The sequence below is a fragment of the Marmota monax genome, unplaced genomic scaffold (genome assembly GCF_021218885.2).
Source record: "Marmota monax isolate L192 unplaced genomic scaffold, Marmota_monax_Labrador192_F-V1.1 WCK01_AAM20220418_F8-fsc00002, whole genome shotgun sequence".
Classification (NCBI taxonomy): Eukaryota; Metazoa; Chordata; class Mammalia; order Rodentia; family Sciuridae; genus Marmota; species Marmota monax.
The window spans coordinates 8,450,040-8,471,017 of record NW_026693571.1 but is presented as its reverse complement, the minus strand read 5'-3'; the positions used below and the strand labels follow the sequence as shown (position 1 = coordinate 8,471,017).

The 20,978-nt window shown below is 35.7% G+C and overlaps 1 protein-coding gene across 1 annotated transcript; it reads left to right on the top strand.

Annotated features, from left to right (window-relative positions):
• Positions 1 to 51: 51 nt before the first annotated feature.
• On the top strand, positions 52 to 18,140 carry Rrh (retinal pigment epithelium-derived rhodopsin homolog). Its single transcript, XM_046458798.2, has 7 exons — positions 52 to 2,598; positions 7,308 to 7,498; positions 9,152 to 9,251; positions 9,787 to 9,940; positions 10,983 to 11,151; positions 15,676 to 15,854; positions 17,283 to 18,140. The coding sequence occupies exons 1-7, from the start codon at positions 2,493 to 2,495 to the stop codon at positions 17,395 to 17,397; spliced, it is 1,014 nt and encodes a 337-aa protein (XP_046314754.1). The 5' UTR covers positions 52 to 2,492; the 3' UTR covers positions 17,398 to 18,140.
• The last annotated feature ends 2,838 nt before the right edge of the window (positions 18,141 to 20,978 follow it).

Below are 20,978 nucleotides of genomic sequence, written 5' to 3'. Positions count from 1 at the left end.
CAAAACAGGATTTGTTTATATAAATTACTGGTATTCTAAAGAAACATACTACTGGAGCAATACTTTAAGATTATTTATAAATTAGTACCTCTTTCCAAATGTTTGCCTTTTGTGTATGAGAACATTAGCATCTTTTATTTCCCTTTTTTGTGTGTTAGTACATAGAGTAAAGCAGTTTCTCTAATTGTAGTTAATAATTTTAAAATCTTACTATGAATCTATTTAAATTTGAGTAGCTGTGTTCAAGTGAGAACTAATTAAAGAAATTTCTAAAGAAATGCTTAATTTTTCTTATTGAACTTTTCTTATTGAACATAGATACGTTATTAACAGTTGTAAATTTCTAAATTTTCGTTTTTTTTAGAGGACTGTAAAGGATTAAGATGTTATTCGCCATAAATGATTTAATTGCCTTTCACATGTTCATATTCTTGGGTAGGGATGTTACAAATGAAATTGGTTTCAGTCACCGTTGTTAGTATAGTAGTATCAAGAAATAACCATAGTAGTAAGTTAGAATACCGTGACATGGGACCATTTACCAAGTATCATTTGAGATTTTTTTTCTCTCTCACTTGTTTCTCAGCAGGAAATATTTATATTAAGATTTCTAGCATGAATGATTAACTCTTTAATGCTCATTTAAATAGCATGTAATTGCTTATTATTAGTATTTTGGGTTTTACTTATCCTTTTTAATTAATGGAATTACAGCAAGATTAATCAACAGATAGGCCATAAATGAGATATTGAAAATTTCTCTTTCATGCAAAGAGGTGGTTGTGCATAACAGCTCAGGAAAGATGGCTCTTTGATTCAGAGTCTTTGGGATGAGATTTTGCTCTTGATTTTTAAATGGTATTAGTACCAGAGGGGCAGTAGCATTGACCGAAGGACAAGTAATAGTGTTACATTACTAAAGAGGTTTTTTTTTTTCTTTTTAGTATTTAAAAAAACCTAAAATGGCAATAATGAAAGTAATGTATGCAGCAGTAGACAATCTCTTAAGATTTCACCTTTTACCTTATGTATATCTTGAGGTCATTGACCATTTTCAAACTTCGGTTTTCAGTCTTTTTCCTAAGCAAGGAAACAACCTTAAAATCCAACAACCACAGGCTTTTAACAGAGTTCTTCATAGTATGATTTACTTTTTAGTCTTATTTGAAAATATTTTGGTGTTTTGGAATACTGAAGATAATTTTTCTATTATAGGTACTCTGCAGAGTATTACTTTACATTTATAAGAATTTGAGTATTAGTAGCTAAATCATTGGGAACAGATTAATCAACCTGTGTTCTTCTGTTTATATTCATGTGAGAGAACTGAGGTGAGAAGATTATGCTAATCATTGAATTAAAGTAAGTAAATGGACAAATATAGCCCTCTAGTGGTTCTGTTACATGCTTACACTATTAATTTTGGTGTATCTAAGCATTTCTCTTGATTGAAGTTCACTATTAAGAAGAATCAGATTTTAATGTTGTAGTGGTATAAAATACAAAAAAAGTAGTGATACCTTGTCTTTTGTTTAACAGTACATGTTCATATTATATTGCAACTTGTTTTTCAGATTATAACATGATAATCCAGAATATTAGAATTAACCTTTACAAAATGAATGATTGAATCCAAATACTATTGATTACTCATGTGCATATCAAAGTGGGTAATTAAACAGAGGTAGATGGTGGAGTATATCCATGCTATGAATATGTATCTATTAATAAGTTTATTACCTTGAACTTATTATATGGCATTTATGGAAACAAATTACATAATACTTATATATGATGTTTGTGTTCATATATATATACACAATGTTTATATATTTATATGCATAGATCACATTTTTGTTTAAAAGGGGAAAAAAGTGTGAGAAACCTCAGACTCTTTTATATAAACATGTTTATATAAGCAAAGAAAAGCTTAAGAATGAATGCACACCAAACAATATTGATAGCTAAATTTAGGGGAGTGAGATTTGGAAGTATGGGGGAGATTACTTTTTATCTCTGATTATTTAAATTGTTAAGGAAAACAGGGAACTGAAATGGAAAATCTCAAAGGGTCAACGAGAAAACAGGGTCCTTAATCTGAGCAGTTACAGAGGACTAAATCTGGCTTGTAGATTTCAGACAAAAAAGTTAAGTCAGTTCCTGCACTGATTTTCTGAGTTTATTATTGAAAAAGGATGTGTGTGCTTGATAATCTGCTTAAATATAAGACTGATGCCCAAATTGGTTAAAATGTGTGTACTTGGTATTTCTTTGTTTTGCTAATAAGCTTTTCCCTTGCTCTGGGAATTAAAATCCCTTCCTCTTTAGCCCTATTATACTTGTTAAGGAAAGACCTCTATGAAAAGGTCCTTCTTTGAGGTCTCTCACTGGAAATGATTGGTCCTGAAAAATCTTTCCTCCTGGGCCCTTGAAACAGTTCATAATTATTGAAGGCTTATTATGAAGGCTGTCTCAATATCTTCCTTCCAAAAATGCTAAAGAATAATTTAGATAACAGTTCAGACTCAAAAAATGAAGATGGCTCTGTCTTTTCGCAGACTGAACACAACATTGTTGCAACTTACTTGATTCTGGCAGGTATGGATATTTTCTCCATTAACCTTGCTTTAGATGGGTGGAAGCAAAGTAGAGTTTTCAAAACAAGGCGATAGAATTGGCTTGCTTATAAGTATTATCCTCTGTTTCTGGGCTGTAAGGATCAAAGATGAGGATATAAGTAAATGCCCCAGGATAATTTGATAAATAATGTGAGACAGTGAAGTGGGGCTTTGAAAAATTTTCTGTAAAATAGTTTTTAAATGAAAGTCAACAATTAAATGTGGTTATTGCATTGTCAAATTAAGCTTATGGGGGAGAATGTGTGCTGTGACAAAAATGTATTTTTATATCATTTACTATTCCTAGACATAGTTATCTTGAGTATAACCTAGCTAAAGATACAAAAGTTCTGGAAGAAAAAGTCTCGAAAAGAAGAGAAGGTAGTATTGTCATTGAGGACAAGGTTTGAACATTCAACTCCTTCCAGAATGCTGTACTGGAAAACTCTTGAGCTTTGGATTCATCTTTTAGTATATGAAACCAAGACCATGTTCCTTCACTTTTTGCTCTTCCATTTTCTTATCTGTAAAGTGAAGACAAGAATAAATTACTATAGTTATTGTGAAAAGTAAAATTAAATGACATGTAAGTGAACCTAAATGACACCTACACTAGGAGGGGACAACAGTTTCTTTCCACATACACACTTATTGATACAAATACTGGATTAATATAATGGCTTGTTTGCAGACAAAGGGTTGGGGAAGATAACAATGCAAATTCTTTGATTATCTTTTAAATATTGGCTTTTTAATATATTTTTAATGTAACATACTGACCAATTTCCAACTTTAGTGGCAAGTTTTAGAAGTAACTGTTCATTATTTTTTGAATTGACTTATGAAAAATTCAAGCATGTTCCAAAGTAGAATGAAAAGCATAACAAATATTCCTGTCTAATTTATAATTGTTTAGTTTTCCCTTCTAATTCATAATTAGAGTTATATGTGTTAAAAATTGCGAGTTCCTTAGTTACTTTTAGTAATTTCAGGAATGTTAATTCATTAATTTGGATACTTTTAGTGTGTGAAATCCTGGAAAAAAAAAATATATATATATATTTAAATTTTTTGCTGCTGCTGCTGCTGCAAAAAGACAATCTCATTATTGGAATTACATGGAAATACAACTACGAGGGTTGTTTTGGTTAAGGACTACCATGAGTATATGTTGTTCAAGTTTTTGGTAGATGAACTGAAGGGAGCATATTTAATCTTTACAAATAGATTTTGTTCTGCCTCTGTATCAAGCATATATTGTTCTTTAGATCCCCTGATTTTCTTCCTTTAACAAAGCCCACTTAAACTACTAAATCAAAATCAGAACTATGAAGAAAATGGTGCAAAACATTTGTTACTTTTACCAAGAGCCAAGGTTTTTTTTTTTTTTTTTTTAACTTTAGATTTAACTTTAATCTTTCATTTAGATTTTTGGTCCTATAAACTTACCAGTTTTCATTGCTATCAATGTTCTGTTTATTTACTTGAACACTCTCCCCCAATTAAGGAAGGGTGTGGTAAATTTAAGGATCTGAAATTACTATGGGTGATTTGTAAAATGAAAGGTTTTCAGAGGCTGTGTGTTCTGGGCAATGAAGGAATGTAAACTGTGAGGAGACAGGGTACTACTGAAGGGTTTTAAACAGGAATTACGTGATCTGATTTGCCTTTCAGAAATGTGCTACAGTGGTAGCTAAGAGACCATGTAGGAGACCACTGCAGTGCTTCGAAGAGTTACTAATGGCAGAAGGAAGATTACTCAAGCTGGAATTGATTAGATGTGGGGACTGGGAAAGAGAGAGCGGGAGCTGTTGTCTCCTAGGTTTGGGGGGCTGCTGAATAAATGTTGGCACTTTTCACCAGATGGGAACATGACTGAGGAAGATCAGGTTTGGGGCAGGAGGAGACACCTGGGTTCAGTTAGATATCCAGTTAAAAGCTTGAGTAGCATGAGACTGATATTGGATAGAAATCATTCAACAGAAGGTGTAGAATGAGAAAAGAAAGGAGTCTAGGACAGAAAGTTGGACAGTACACACATATTTAATAAGGTAGAGCTGAAGAAAGGAAATAGATTAAGAAGGCCCTGCCAGTGAGATTGGAGGGAAGCCACAGAAACCAAAGTGGATGTTTCAAGAGGGAAGGATGATCAATCTCAGTTTACACTGCTGCTTACAGTGTAGACTGAGAAATGGGCCCTAACAAGACCTAACTGAAGTGATCAGCTGCCTACCTATTAGAAAACACTCCCAATTAGGAAAATAAAAACAGTGCTTAAGAGAGCTATAGAAAGAACAGATAGAAGGCCAAATTGTTTATGTAATACACCCATTATATCTAAGACTATCCCAAAAATATAATTACTTTATTTTGATTGTGTACTTGTTAGGCAACAATTTACTACACTATTTTTTATCTGACTTTTAAAGTCATCAGATTTGTAGGTAGCCCAGAAAGATTCACTGTTTTTTTTCTCAGTATTATATGTATGATACAGTAGTAGATGCTAAAAATGAGGTCAAAGAGTTATTGAATTTACTCTGTGTTAATTAAGCTTGAAGGAACAATAGAAATTAAGCTTAATTAAAGGAATAATTGAAGTTAAACTTCATTTATTAGTTGTGGTCTTTTTATTAAATAGCTTTGCTACATGTCACATAGTCAAAGAATATAGAATTCATAAAGTGCTTGATAACTTCATGAGAAGACAGAATACATAAGAGATAACATTGGGATTAAGTATAAGTACTTTGGGGATTTGGGGAGGAAGCGCATACAACAGTACTGTGGGTAGAAAGCAGCTAAAGGGCAGAATTGGACTTGATCTGAAATTGGAAGGATGTTAGCATTTGGAAATGGGAAAGCAAGGAGCAGGGTGTTTCAAGTGGGGAAAGTATGAATCAGTATTTTCAACAAACATGACATATTTGATAAATAATTAAAATGGAGCGCTTGTTTGACAAGTGTGGAACTTAAAGAGATAATAACAGACCTTAGCAAAGGGTCAGATCAGGCTGGGGAGTTTGAATTTTTATCCCACAGGCAGTGGGAATTATTGGAAGTTTTGAGGAGGATAAGAGACATGATTATTATAGCAAGTGTATTCTGACAGCACCATGGAACAATAAAAGAAAAGGAATATGGAAGATGAGTATAATACTGAAGATGGAAGTTTTGACTGCGGTGCCAAGATGCACTTGGAATTCCTACTTAGCTGATCCTTTTGTGTGTTGGTGCTTGGAACCTTCCCTGGTTCTTGTTATAGCTGTAGATTGCTTACCAAGTAATTTCCTTCATGGGAAACAACTCTTCCTGTTTGTTGCATAACACTCCTTTAGTTGCCAAGAGTCTGGTAATGGTTCTAACTTCTCTCCACTGAAATCTGCTTCTGCTCCTCCTCCACTGTTATATCCCAGGGCAGCATACCTGTGCTTATGGAAAACTCATGCATTCCTTGTAGCATATGGGTGTTGCTGATCAGGTTAACATGCACATCCAGCCTATCCAACAATATCTCATTGTAGAATGCATCAGCTCTCTGATCAATAAGTTTGGTCATCAATCTACCTCAGTTCAGTTGATTCTGGGGTACTGAAAACATTGAGTTCTAGACTGAAAGGCTGAGACTCAGATCTTAGATTGTGGAATCCTGGTTAGAGTGATTTCACCTGTGATCCCAATGGATCACTTGCTGTCCAGACAGTCAAGTCTTGCAGTGTGCATTAGTCTATAGGTGTGTGTGTGTGTGTGTGTGTGTGTGTGTGTGTGATGAAGAATTCAGATTTGGACACGCTGAGTTTTAAGACATTTGAAAAAGTCACATGACTTACACATGGTAGATGTTTAATAAGTGTTTAATGTCAATGAGTTAAATAAAAAGAAAATGCAGAAACAGAAGCATGTGTCAGGGCTGAAAACAGTGACAAAAGTACTGTTAGAATAGAATGATAGTCGAGGCTTCAGAAAGAAGAACTTCAGGAAAGGAGAGGAGTTACACTGCCAAAAGCAAGGAGGTGGTAAGACTACCTGCATCCTAAAAATCAGCAGGGATGGCGTCATGAAAGCCAAAGGGAGAGTTTCAAGGACAGTGTGATCAAGAGTGGTGGTGTTAAAACCAAACTTCAGCCAGGTGCAGTTGCACATGCCTGTAATCCCAGTGACTAGGGAGGCTGAGGCAGGAGGATCCTGAGTCCAAAGCCAGCCTCAGCAATTTAGCAAGTCCCTAAGCAATTCAGTGAGACCCTGACTCTAAATAAAATACAAAAAAGGGCTGGGAATGTGGCTCAGTGGTAGAGTGCCCCTGGGTTCAATCCCTGCTACAAAGAGAAAAAAAATAAACCGACCTTCAGTTATGCAATCAGCAGATTCTTTGTTTTCACTTTTTTTTTTTTTTTTAATTTATTTTAGTTTTCGGCAGACACAACATCTTTGTTTGTATGTGGTGCTGATGATCGAACCCCGGCCGCACGCATGCCAGGCGAGCACACTACCGCTTGAGCCACATCCCCAGCCCTTCACTTTCTTATATCTATTTCTCAGCAGGGCTGTGAAGATGTGACAATTTTAAGAACATTAAGAAATCAATGACTAAAATGAATTTATTATGTTTTTTGAAAGGCTTACATATTTAATATTGATTTTATTTTAAACATTCAAATTAAAAAGTACATGACATTTTTGTGTTCTCAGGTGTGATAAGTATTCTCAGCAACCTAATAGTTCTGGGCATCTTCATTAAGTACAAGGAACTTCGGACACCTACGAATGCAATCATTATTAACCTGGCTTTTACTGATATAGGGGTCAGTAGTATTGGCTATCCCATGTCTGCTGCTTCAGATCTGTATGGAAGTTGGAAATTTGGATATACAGGCTGTCAGGTATTTGGAGATCTTTGGAATAAAAGCAAAATAAAGTAGATCAGAGAGATGTAAATTTAAATGTCTTTTGAAAATCCCAAGAATTTAAATCAAATAAGAAATTGCAGGATAATAGATATAGTGCTTTTATGGAAAACAGCTTCAGAAGTGACTGAAGATACATTCTTTAAGAGGAGAAATAAAATCACTCATCACCATTATATATTAAAAATTCTCCCAACTCAAAGTGGAAAACTAATGAAGCAACTAATATTCTACTGGAGAAGGAGTGATAATCTGCATATTCAAATAAAAATTTATAAATTTCAAATTCAAAAGGAAATATTCTACTTTCATTTGAAACAAAATATTTGGTGACAATCCAATGAGTGTAGTTACACTATCATGTTGATATTTTTCCTATAAAAAGTCCTCTGTAAGAATTGTTATTAAATATATTTACTGTTATTTTTACTGACAAGGAATGAACTAATATTAATTTGCATTAGGTTAGTAGAAAAATATGAAATATGTTCTATTTTTTAACAGTTTACTATTGAAAGTCATAAAATTATAGAGAATACTAGATGCCCACAAATGTACCAAATAGATTTGTCAAATATTAGTACTTTTTGATCTGTGTTTATAGTTGTAATTCTTTTTGGTGATATAAAACTTCAGAGAGATTGTTGAAGGCCACTACATACCATTCCCAATCTTATTCCTTTCCCTCCCATGAGCATATTTCTTACTGTATACATAAACCAGATACTGTCCAAATGGTTTAAATTTTGTGTAAATGATATCATATTGCTGGCATTATGCGATTTTTTTCTTTAATTACTGTTATGTTTTTGAGATTATCCATGTTGATGAATGTATCTATAAGTCACTTATTTTAACTACTATATAATATTCCATCATATGAACATAGCCCAATGTACTTTTTTCACTTTCCTGCTACTAAGCATTTGTTCCCAATGTTTTCCTTTCACAAAGCTTCAAAAAACATTCTTATACATATTTCCATCTGCAACATGTGAGAGTGTCTCTAGACACCCTGCCTGGGGGAGGAAGGGTTAGGTTGTAGGAATACCTTCAATTTTATTAGATGTGGCCAGATTGTTCTGCAAAATGGTCATTCCAGTCATAAGAAGTTCTCTTTCTTTCCTCAACACTTGGGATTTTTAGACTTTTAAATTTTCATCATTTTTGTGTATGTGAACTTATAATTTTTATTTTTTGCATAAACTATCTTATATCATCAATATTCAAATATAAATCAGCTTGTTTGAGTAGCCCACTCATTTGGCCATTTTTCCATTGAGTTTACCTTTCACCCCTGTTGCACCCTTTTGAATGCTAAGCTTTTGTTGGTTTGTATGCATTTTACCCTAATTAATGACTTGCTTTTCACTTTGTTTATAGAATATGTTGTGTAAATGTTTCGCCTTAAGTCTTAAAATGAAAAAAGAAATAATTAATGAGATCTCAAACACTTTCCATAACTGCTTTTATTAAAGCAGTTACAATTGGATAACAGAAGATATACTTTAAAACAGTAAATGAAAAAGCTTTAATATATTTTAAATATGTTCTAAGAATGAGATAAAAATCTAAATGTTTCTTGGGTGGGTGTTAGAATGGTGGATTCTTTCCCATTTTGATTTTCAGATTTATGCTGGATTGAATATCTTTTTTGGAATGGCAAGCATCGGATTGCTCACAGTGGTGGCCGTGGATAGATACCTGACCATCTGTCGCCCGGATGTGGGTATGTCACAACCTTTTCTTTTCTCTGCTTTCTCAGTGAAGCCATTTATTATCTAATGTTCACTCAACCTATATTCCCTTTAAAATATAAACGTAGTGGTTTGTAATCAGGGTCATTCTTGTTTCTCTGGCAATCCTTATTCAAGTTTCAATGTCTTCCTATTACATTTAAAGTAAAAGCCAAATTTGCTAAGACAGCCTGTGAGGCCCAGCAAGATCCAGCCCAGCCACCTTTCCAGCTGTGGCCAGGGCCACTCTCATCCTGGGATACTGGCCAGGCCCTTTTCTCTCTCTGAGGTCTTTGTATATGCTGTTTTCCTTGGCCTGAAAAGCTCTTCTTGCTCATCCTCTGCTGATCCTTTTTATTGTTCAGGTTTCAGCTAATCTGTGATGTTTCACAGAATGTGAGTCATGTGAATAGCTTTGAGTGAACTAAAGTGCTCTATAAAAATCTTGATAAATTTTGAATCTTCAGTGAAAACAAAGTGAGTCCCATCATTGCACACGATGCTAACATTTCTTATGCTTATTGATAGGAAGAAGAATGACTACCAACACTTATGTCAGCATGATTCTGGGGGCCTGGATCAATGGCCTGTTTTGGGCTATGATGCCCATCACAGGGTGGGCCAGTTATGCCCCAGATCCTACTGGGGCTACCTGTACCATAAATTGGAGGAAAAATGATACGTAAGAAACAAGTCTATACTTTATAATCAAACGCTTTGATTATATACATTTTCTCACCCTTCAAATTTAAGCTCATACTGGGCTGGGGATATGGCTCAGTGGTAGAGTGCTTGGCTAGCATGAATGAAGGAAGCACTCACTGGGTTTGCTCCCTAGCACTGCAATAAAAATAAACAAGTTCCAGATTTAAGGTCAGATCACTTTTCTCATACAGAGTGTGGCAAAGTGCTTCTTTGGTAATGATGATGTGATCCAATCCAGAGTCAAAATAGAAGGATGAATTATGTTTCTTTGAAAGTTAAGTTTACCTAGTCCCCTTGCACCCCAATCTGTCCTTTTCTTTCTTCTTCTGTCCTTTTCTAAGGCATCCATGGGGAGACCAATCACCCTGCCAATGTTTGCTCATCTCAGAGTTAGGATTGTGAGCAAAGTGTTAATGAAGCTCTAGAGCAGGCACCTCTGGCAAAAGCCCAAGCTGCCTCCTGCTGTCTTTCCAAGTTGATCTGGTGATTAGGCACATTCTGAGAGCTTTGTAGCAAAAGTGCAGTCACTACAAGGGCCTAAGAGTCGGTGATGCTCCTCCATGTTTTCCAGGGTAACAAGGATAATTTAGTTCATTGAGAGAAATGAGAGATGACTCCAAAAAACAAATAGAAAATTTCTAAATCTCCGTCTACAACATTTTCTGAAAAGAGTAAAAACAAAAACAAAAAACACAACTATTTCAGCTTTATAGGCCAGATTGTTTCTGTTTTAACTATTTAACTGTTATCATACTGTTAAGTCATAGACAGTATGTAAATGAATGTACATGGCTGGATCCAGTAAAACTTTATGTACAAAGATAGTTGAACAGCTGGCATGACCCACAGGCCATAACTTGCCAACAGGAGTTGGTCTAAGTGAACTGAAAGTCAAATATAATTCCTAAACTTTTTAACAATAAGATGACTGTCACTATTATTTCTAATAAGTTATCTCTTTTCCCCCTTCTCCCATTTAGGATATTAAATGAGTTGTCATTGTCTTTTCCTATTTCCAGGTCTTTTGTGTCTTACACGATGACAGTGATTGCAGTAAATTTTATTGTGCCCTTGACAGTGATGTTTTATTGCTACTATCACGTCACTCGATCCATTAAACACCATGCTGCTAGTAACTGCACTGCATACCTAAACAGAGACTGGTCAGACCAAGTAGATGTAACAAAGGTAAGATGTCAACATTCTTAAAAAGTTGTTTTGTAATAACACTTTTACAAACACATAGTTGAAATTGAGTCTCATGACTTGCCCCAGTCTCCTTCCCCCTACCTCCCATTTCACTCCCCAGGTCTTTTTTTTTCTTTATATTCCCAAATGATATGCTCATTGGCTCTTTGGATATTTCTGTTGGTTATCATCATTGGAATTCCTATTATGGACGAGGAGGATTTATTTCTCGTAAGCCACCAACCTGCTCCACACCTCCCCTCCATCTTTCTCTTTCCTTATCTCAAACATTGTTAGCAATGTTTGGTGAGATTAAAAGGCTTTCTCCCTCCTGTCAGTGTGTTCAAACACATTACAGACTAGATTCACTTCACCTTCTTCCTGGAGGCATCCTTCCTGGTTCCCTTGAGCCCCTTGCTCTTTTCTGGGGTGGTTGCTCTCTAAGACCCCTGCTCAGGAAGCCTTCATCTTTCGCTGTCTTCCTCACCACCTGGGACTTCGTTTTTCTCCTTTGCAGGGCTAGATGGCCTGTTTTGGGGATTGCTTGTCTTTGTGGTGTTATTTATTTTGATGGAGCCCATTCTTCAGTAGATTGCTGAAGTTTCAAGGGAGGTAAAAATTCTAAGACTTTGCATAACTGAAATGTCTTATTCTATTATTGTATTGGACTATATTTGCTTGGTCTGGAATTCTAGGTGCAAAAATACAAATCAAAGAATTTTGAGGGCCTTGCTCTATAGAGTCTCCTAGCTTTCTGTATTGCTATTGCAAAGGCCACTGGCATGCTGGTGACTGATTCTTTGTAGTGATCTGTGAGTTCTCTTTGGAAGCACATAGGCTCTTCTCTTTGAATCTTGTTTTCTGAATTTCATACTGATGTGCCTTGGTGTGGTCTTTATTCATGCAGAACCGTGTACCTGATGAGTACTTTCATGTGGAGACTTAACTCTGCCTCTTTTGGGAGCTTGCTTGTATTATTTTTTGATATTCCTGCCTTTCTCTTTTCTTTATTCTCTTTTCCTAGAAATCCATTTATTCAGATATTTAATTTTCTGGAATTATCTTCTGATTTTCTTTGCTAGATCGTCTCTGTTTTGTTTGTTTTATAGCTGTTATTTGTGTCTTTTTCTAGTTTCTGAAGATTTCCTCAACCATATTCATATCTGTGATGAGGGTGAGAATAATGAAGCCCAAGTTTTAAGTGCAAAATTTAAAGGTGTACCAGAATACTCAATAATAATAAAAAATGTTTGTGCTGGGTGTGGGGGTGCACCTGTAATCCCAGCAACTCAGGAGGCTGAGGAAGGAGGATCATAAATTTGAGGCCAATCTCAGAAACATAGTGAGACCCTATCTCAAAAAATAAAAAGGGCTACGGAGGTAGCTCAGTGGTAAAGTGCCCCTGGGTTAATTCCCATCAAATAAATAAATAAATTATATAAAAAATAATGTAATACAATAATTTAAAAAACCAAATTAGTGTAAAAATTATATTGAACAATTCACAATAGCCAAACTACAGAACCAATCTAGGTGTTCATCAACAAATGAATGGATAAAGAAAACGTGTATATATACACAATGGAATTTTATTCAGCCATAAAGAAAAACTAAATTTTGTCATTTGCAGGAAAATCAATGGAACTAGAGACCAATATGTGAAGTGAAATAAGCCAAAACATGGCCATATGTTTTTTTTCTTATATGTGAAAGCTAGAGAGGCAAAAGGAAAAGAAAGGCTTGGAGGGGATCTCATGAAAATTCAAGAGAGATCAGTAAAGGATGAGGATCCTGGGGGTGGGAGATGGGGAGGGAGAGGGGAGTGCTGAGAATGATATTGACCCAATTATATTGTGTGCATATATGAATATGTAATAACAAATCCTACCATTATATCAACTATAATGCAACAATAAAAATGTGGGGAAAAAACAAAATGAAAAAAAATTTAAAAAACCAAATTCTAAGATGGGAAAAGATGAACCATAAAAAAATTATGTTGAACAAAATATAAAATTTTAAATAAATAGCTGACCTGTACTTATAGAACCTACTTCTCCCATCTTTCTCTAAATCGAGGCTGGCAATATCTTTTTAAAAAATATTTATTTTTTAGGTGTAGATGGACTCAACACAATGCCTTTATTTTTATGTGGTGCTGAGGCTCAAACCCGGGTCCCGCCCATGCTAGGCGAGCGCTCTACCGCTGAGCCACAATCCCAGCCGGAATCTGGCAATATTATTCAACCTTCCTATGACATTTTTTAATGTTTCTACTCTCACCTTTATAGATAGAATAAAGCAATCTTTTTCTAGATAAAATAATTATTTTATACACTGTCCTCTTTTAATAACCTCTTCTTGTTGTCTAGGTGTATCTCTTATTCTATGATACATTCTGTATATATTTACACTTTTCTTCTGGTCACTACATATTTTTGTGGTATACTACATTCCTGTGTTATTTTTTTCTCTGCCTGTGTGAGAGTTTCTCATTGTCTGGTGGTCAGTACTGGCCAGTGATGCACTAAAAATCTGATAGTAAGCTCAGAGGTGCTCATTAGAGGGGATTTCTGACTGTACCTCCAAATTTTTCATACTGGGCTGGTCAGTCTCCAAAGAGACGATTTTTTTCATGTCCCTGAGTAGGAGGTTCATGTCTGTCAGTACTCTCAAGCCCAGTGCTGGGAGAAGGCAACATGCAACAAAACAAAACAAAACAAAACAAACCCCTCTTTTTAGTACAGTACTGCATTGCTTAGCTGAGTCTGGGCTCCCTGAGTCCTGAGCTTTCCTGCATTAGCCATTTTTATGCTGAGCCCCTAGGGTTCTTGTAGGGAGAGGAAGAGGCAGTTACTGAGTGGACTGAATGGACCTGCAAAGGAGATCTGGGAGTCTAACTGCTTCTTTTTGCAAATTTCAACCAATTCTCCTGTTTTTTTAAAAAAATATTTTTTTAGTTGTAGATGGACACAATATCTTTATTTTATTTATTTTTATATAATGCTGAGGATAAAACCCAGTGCCTCATGCATGCGAGGCAAGCGCTCTGCTACTGAGGCACAACCCCAGTCCCCCAATTCTCCTGTTTTGAGTTCCATGTGCACCCCTACATTCAGAGATTTTTGGTACCTTAGAATACTTCTATAGATCTGTAGAATGGATTAGTCTGTATTTGGGCTTCTCTCATTGCTATTTAAAAAAAAAAAAAAACAAACAACTTTTTTTGCCTATTTTTTAATCATTTTCATGCCTGGTAAGTAGTCTGCCACTTGCCCAACAGTTATTGTTTCCATTAAAACAAACAAACAAACAATTATCTAATCTCTGATTTTGTGTCCTGACAAGTTTATGTCTTTTAAAATCTGTTTCTTTATTGTAGTAGGCAATCAGGAGGGAGCAATATAAAAATTAAATGTTTTTCATTTAAACAAAATGCAAAGGAGCTTCTTTACAAAATTTTCTGCACTGTATGTAAAATATATTCAACTCAAATGACCTATGGTAAAATCCACTAAATTCAAGATAAGACTTTATTTTTTAATTTCCAGATTTAGTTTAGAAAGTTTCTTTTCTTTCTTTCTTTTTTTTTTGATTAGCTGATAAGCACAGTAAGGAAGTGTTTTCATCAGCCTTCTGTTGCCGTGACAGAATGTCTGAAAAAAAATCAACATAAAGAAAAAAAAAAGATTTATTTTGGCTCATAGTTTCCAAGGTGTGAGTCCCTAGTCATTTGGTCTCATTGTTGTGGGTATGTGGTGAGGCAGAACATCATGGCAGGGAACCACTGGTGAGTAGAGCTTGTCACATCTTAGTAGCCAGAAAGCAAAACAGAGAGAGAGGGTGGAAGGGTCCAGGGACAAAATATACCCATTCAAGGGCACACCCCAATGACATACCTCTTCCAATTAGGCCTTACACTCTAAAAGTTTTCTACCACCTCACAATAGTGCTACCAGCTGGGAACCAAGCCTCCAACACATAAGCCTCTGGGGACATTCCAGATCCAAACTGATAGCAGGGAGGGGAGGGGAAGGGAAGGGAAGGGAAGGGAAGGGAAGGGAAGGGAAGGGAAGGGAGGTGAGGGGAGGGGAGGGGAGGGGAGGAGAGGGGAGGGGAGACAGAGAAGAAGAAAAAGTAATGTCTTTAAAAAAAACAACATTTTCTTGCTCAGAGCACAATTACCTGAAGTATGTTGGAGTGGGTTTTCATCTTTCATCAAAGCCATCTTTTATATTCTCCTGATCACATCATAAGAAAGAGGGCATCCTTCACATGCCTGTATCATTCTTAAAGGCAGTGCCATATATTGATGAACATACCCATTTTCCAGGCTCTAGTTATCATAGATGACTTCAGACACCTTTGTTAAGAACAGTGATGGCAAATACTCAGCTATTTCCTTTGTCATCAACAACATAAACTTATTCAATTCCAACAGATAGATTTTTATGCTATTTTAGATATATTAACTATTTAAATATTTTAGATGTTTGGTTTAGCAAATACCTATTTCTTTTTCAGATGTCTGTGATAATGATATTGATGTTTTTGGTGGCATGGTCTCCTTATTCCATTGTGTGCTTATGGGCTTCTTTTGGTGACCCAAAGAAGATTCCTCCTTCAATGGCCATCATAGCTCCACTGTTTGCAAAATCTTCTACATTCTACAACCCTTGTATATATGTGGCTGCTAATAAAAGGTAAGTTAGCTCTAAATTGTTTATGAATAAAAGAAAATTGACACAAAAATAATGTTTAAAAGGTAGTAGGGAAGCCAAACATGGTGACCACGTCTGTAATCCCAGACACTCAGGAGGCTCAGGCCAGAGGACTGCAAGTTCAAGGCTGGCCTGTGAAATCTAGAGAAATCCTATCTCAAAATAAAATTTAAAAGGGGGGCAGGAGATGTAGCTCAGTTGTAGACTGCCCCTAAATTCAATCTCTAGAACCAGGAAAATTTAAAAAGGCAGTTGAAAATATTCTAAAACTTTTCAAGAGTTGACAAAATCTAGTGTAAGGTTATTTGGCTTATGCAACCAGAGCAGCATCTATGAACTTAAATGCCCAGAGTTCCAGATTTGTGACAGACTCTTCCCACTTGGTGGCAGAGATGATCTTGGCAATGTAAGACTCAAATTCTACCAGCTAAGTATCCTCCAAGGCAAGCTTTATCCCAGAGAGATTCCTGGCAGAAAAGTCCCTGGTTGGTCATTGGTCAGCTTGGTTCGGGGTGGTTAACCCCCCAAATATAGTGGTCTCCAAAGAAAAGTTTTCTAGTACCAGAAAATAGACCAGGCAATGTTGGCCCTTATTTTTAGTAGGTAGCATGGTTTTATACTTTCCAGACAGAAAACATTTTCAAATGTAAGAGAAGTATTCAGTACTAACATAAAGGACGTTGGGAGTGGATAGTTATCTAGATTAATAGTGAATTCTTCCTTCCTCCCTTTTTTGAGACTTTTAGCAAGGAGTTCCTTTCTTGACTCCTCAGTGAAGTTTTTATTACTTAATTTCCTGTTAGTGCTAGACAATGGACCAATCTACTATGCTTAAATATTTGGCCAGAAAATCTCAGTGGAGGTCAGGTAATTGGATCCTGGGATGACAGTGCTGCTTCTATTAAAACATGTATTAATGCACATGCTAGGGAGAACAGCTGCAGCAGCAGGTATGTCAAAGAACATACAAAAGTCAAGACCAAACAGACCACATCAAAAGAATAAAAAGCACATTTAAATTCAGAATCTGCTGGTAGTTCTTTTGGAGCTCAAGCCCCCGACTCAAGCCCCACCTACCTCAATTCAACTGGCCTTTGCTCAAGAACATGAAACACACATCTTTAGTTCAAATAAATAACCCATTGCACTTGACATTTGAAGTGTTATTTTAAATATTCATAATTGTTGATTTTTATTCAATGTCTTCAATGAATAGTGCAAAATTGATCTTATTTGTACCGTATACTCTATACATTTATAAAGACTCCCAACAGTAGATTCTAAAGTCATAGGCAGAAAATATATTTGGAAATGTCAATTCACAGTAGTGCCCCTTAGTCGTGTTTGAAAATGCTTCAGCAGTTCCAGGTCCCTATAGAATAAAGCCAGATTTTCCCTTTCTTATTGTAGATTTCGGAGGGCGATGTTTGCCATGTTCAAATGTCAGACTCACCAAGCAATGCCTGTGACAAGCGTTTTACCAATGGATGTATCTCAAAGCCCACGGGCTTCTGGAAGAATCTGAAATAAGAGAAAATCACACTGGCGAAGCATTTTAGTTGTGTGTGTGTGTTTTTTTACTACTTCAATTTTATTTTAAATACAAGCCCATTTGGATCAACTGCAGACATAGTAATTGTCCTGTTAGACTGGCTCATTGTTCTGTTTGTGCCTTGGCGATTATAGTGCATATGTCTCTATTTCTTTATACGTGAACTCATTCCTCAGCTCCTTTGATGCATGTAGATACATGAGATTAAAATCCTGTTTCTTTTCTTTCTTCTTATCATGGCATTCATTACACCAGACTGATGACTTACAACTTGCCTTAGTTCTCCATTAACCACTTTTTTAATATTATAATAAATTAATAATAATAATTTACAATCCTCAATAAATTATTACTAAAATGAGTGGTTGGACTTTCAAATCTAAAACAGAAACCGTTTTTATCATTTCAAAACTTAAATACTTAGAATCAATTATTGACAACATTGTTTAACAAAAATAATCAAATAAACATTAAACTCATATTCAAATCATGTTGATCATTGCAAATATATAGTTTATCTAGCAATGTGATATCTGTTCATTTTGTTATGTATTTTGCAATTTTTAATTACCATTTTCCTGCATATGTGTTTCCATGTTTGCTGTTAGAATTAAGTTCAATCTGAGTGGGAGTTTTTGTATATTTGTTCTTTGATATATTCTTAGCATGTAGACCCATTCTGTAGGCACTCAATAAATATCTGTTGAAATGCTGAATGAATTTGTAAAATTTGTCATTTTAAATGAATATTAATAATAGCACAATATACCATTGTTTAAACAATGGACATCTAAATTGCTTCCAGTTTTTACTTTCATGGATGCACTATTGGGAACATTTTATTACAAATATCTTTTTTTTTCTCTGAGAGATGATTTTATTTGAGTGTTTCTCCAGACTTGAGTTATTGGATACAAACATAAAATAATATTACTGTGGCAAGCTTACTGTCTGGAAAAGAATTAATTTATACTGCCTTGACAGTGTGTGACTGCATTTTTCACCAAACGCTGATGATGCTGTATTGTTTTATTTTTAAACTATGGGTTATCTACTATAACTTAAATTAATTATATTTCACCTTTCTTTAAGTGCTAGTGAGGCCGTGTAGCTTTACTTGTTGTATTTTCTTATCTTGATTTGGTTTTCGTTTTGTAAATTGTCTCGATCCCTTGGTTGCATACTAAGTAAAATCTGGGTATTAGTTTTATATATACAATTCTCCGTGTATATGAAATAGTAAACTTCCTTGACAGTCTGCTAGATGAGGCAGGTGTGGTGGTACACACTGTAATCTCATCTACTTTGGGAGCCTGAGGCAGAAGGACAGCAAATTCAAGGACAGCAAGTCTGGGAAATTCAGTAAGATCCTGGCTCAAAATAAAATTTTAGACAAAGGCTGGGGATGTTGCTCAGTGGTAGAGTGAAGCCTAGCAGGTACAAAGCCCTGAGTTGAATCCCCAGCATAACAAAGACAAATAACGACAACCTCATAGTTGATCTCCCTACTCTTCAGCTTTCCCCACTGCAATCCATAGATTAATTTCATAACTAATCTTTTCAAAAGAAAAATTTCCGTCCCTCAGATCTTCAGCTCAACATTTTCTATTGGCTTCCATGTGAGTATAAATCTCTCAGCTAGATATTCAGGACCCTCTTCAACATGGCCCCAAAGAGACTTTTTAGCTTTTTGTCTTTCTCCAATAGCCAAATTAAAATATCTAATGTTCTTAGAGAGCTCAGGATGCTTGTGCCAGTAGTTCTTTGCTTGTTTCCTATAGCTGAGCCCTTTATAGAGAAAGCCCAATGAGGTTCTGTGTCCAAAGTCACAGAGCCATTAAGTAGCTGAGACAGTATGTTTAGAAAATTGATTCCGAGTTCCAATTTGCAAAACCTTGGATTCATTTCCAGCAATAAGCAAAGAGTAATGGTGCCTTAAGCATAAAGGACTTCAACAATGTGATAATATTTTAATACTACATCTATCAGTTTATTTTCTTATATAAGATGAGGAAGCTCTGGGTTTGATTACACAGCTCCTTTAGCCTCTAAGTTTATAATTTGATGTTTTATATTTAAACAGATTTTCCATTCTCAATTGGGCATGTTTTGCTTCCATGTAGGTCATAACATCCTTGAAATTAATGACTCAAAAACCATGTGGTCACTTGGTAATTAGAGCTCTGCCTACCACCATTTCTTTCTCCTTTGGTCCTCAAAAACTCAGTCTGAGATACCACCTATTACTGTGTCTCCAGCACTGGGACACTATGGGTTTGACTCTGGATCCCTTCCTCTTCTCCTTGCCACATCTACTCATTGCTGTCTTTCTGAGGTTTCCTGAAGCTGCTCTGTCCCATTACTGGCACTGCAGTCCAAGTTGGAGCCACATGGTTGCTCACCTGGACATTACCACAACTGTCCACCTGAACCCTCCTTCTCCCTTCTCATTTGCTGTCAAAACCTTTCCTCCACTCGGTGGCCATAAAATTCCACCTAAAATGATGATCTAATGTGTTAATCCCAAGCCTTACCTACAGGCTGAGTGTAAGCTCTTTCAGAGGGAATCTAAGTCCCTTGCTCCATAACCGGGGTCCTGTCTTACCTCTCCAGCTTTATCTTTCTCCCTCATTTTTAACTTCCTGCTTCAGAATCTTGGGCCTGAGCCACAGAAAGTGCTTGCAGTTCTCTGAGGACACCATACTGTTTCTTGCTTCCCTCATTTTGCTCCTGCTATTACCTCTACTTGCAATGCCTCTTTCTTGATTTTCTCATAATATCTCAGTGTCACCATATAAGGGCAGCTCAGGTGCCACCCACCATAGGAAGTCTTGCCTGACCTGCAAAGGCTGGGTTTGGTGATCTTTTGTGCTTCTTTGTTACTCTGCCTCTCTTAATCAGGTGAGTTCTTTGTGTATAGTGACCATGCTTACTCATCTTTGTGCCCCCTAGTGCTTAGTTTAGCTTAGTACAGAGGAAGTTATATTTGATGAATAAATGAATTGTACAGAATCTGAAAATCAGTGTTTAATTTAGCAAAGTTTTTCAGACTTTACTATTTCTATGTAAATTTTTTTTAATTTTTAATATATATTTATATATAAAGTGTATATATATTTTTTATATATAAAGTGTGTGTATATATATATATATATAAGTTTTAGGTGGACACAATGCTTTTATTTTTATTTATTTTTATGTGGTGCTGAGGATCAAACCCAGTGCCTCACCCATGCTAGGTGAGCACTCTACCACTGAGCCACAACCCTAGTCCTTTAATTAGTTCTTTTTAGTTATACATGAGAGTAGAAGCCATTTTGGCATAATTGTAGAAGCATGGGATATATCTTGTTCTAATTTAGTCCCCAGAACTTTTCCTTTCCCTTCCCTATATGTACATAGGAAAGTTAAGTTTTCAGTAATGTTTCCTACAATATTCTTGTTTTGTATAACTGATTTTTTTTCAAAGTTTTTGCTTTAAAGGTGATGGACAGAACCATGTGATATGAAGATTAAATCCTTGATTGTCCCTGCAGATTTTTCATTTTGTGGAT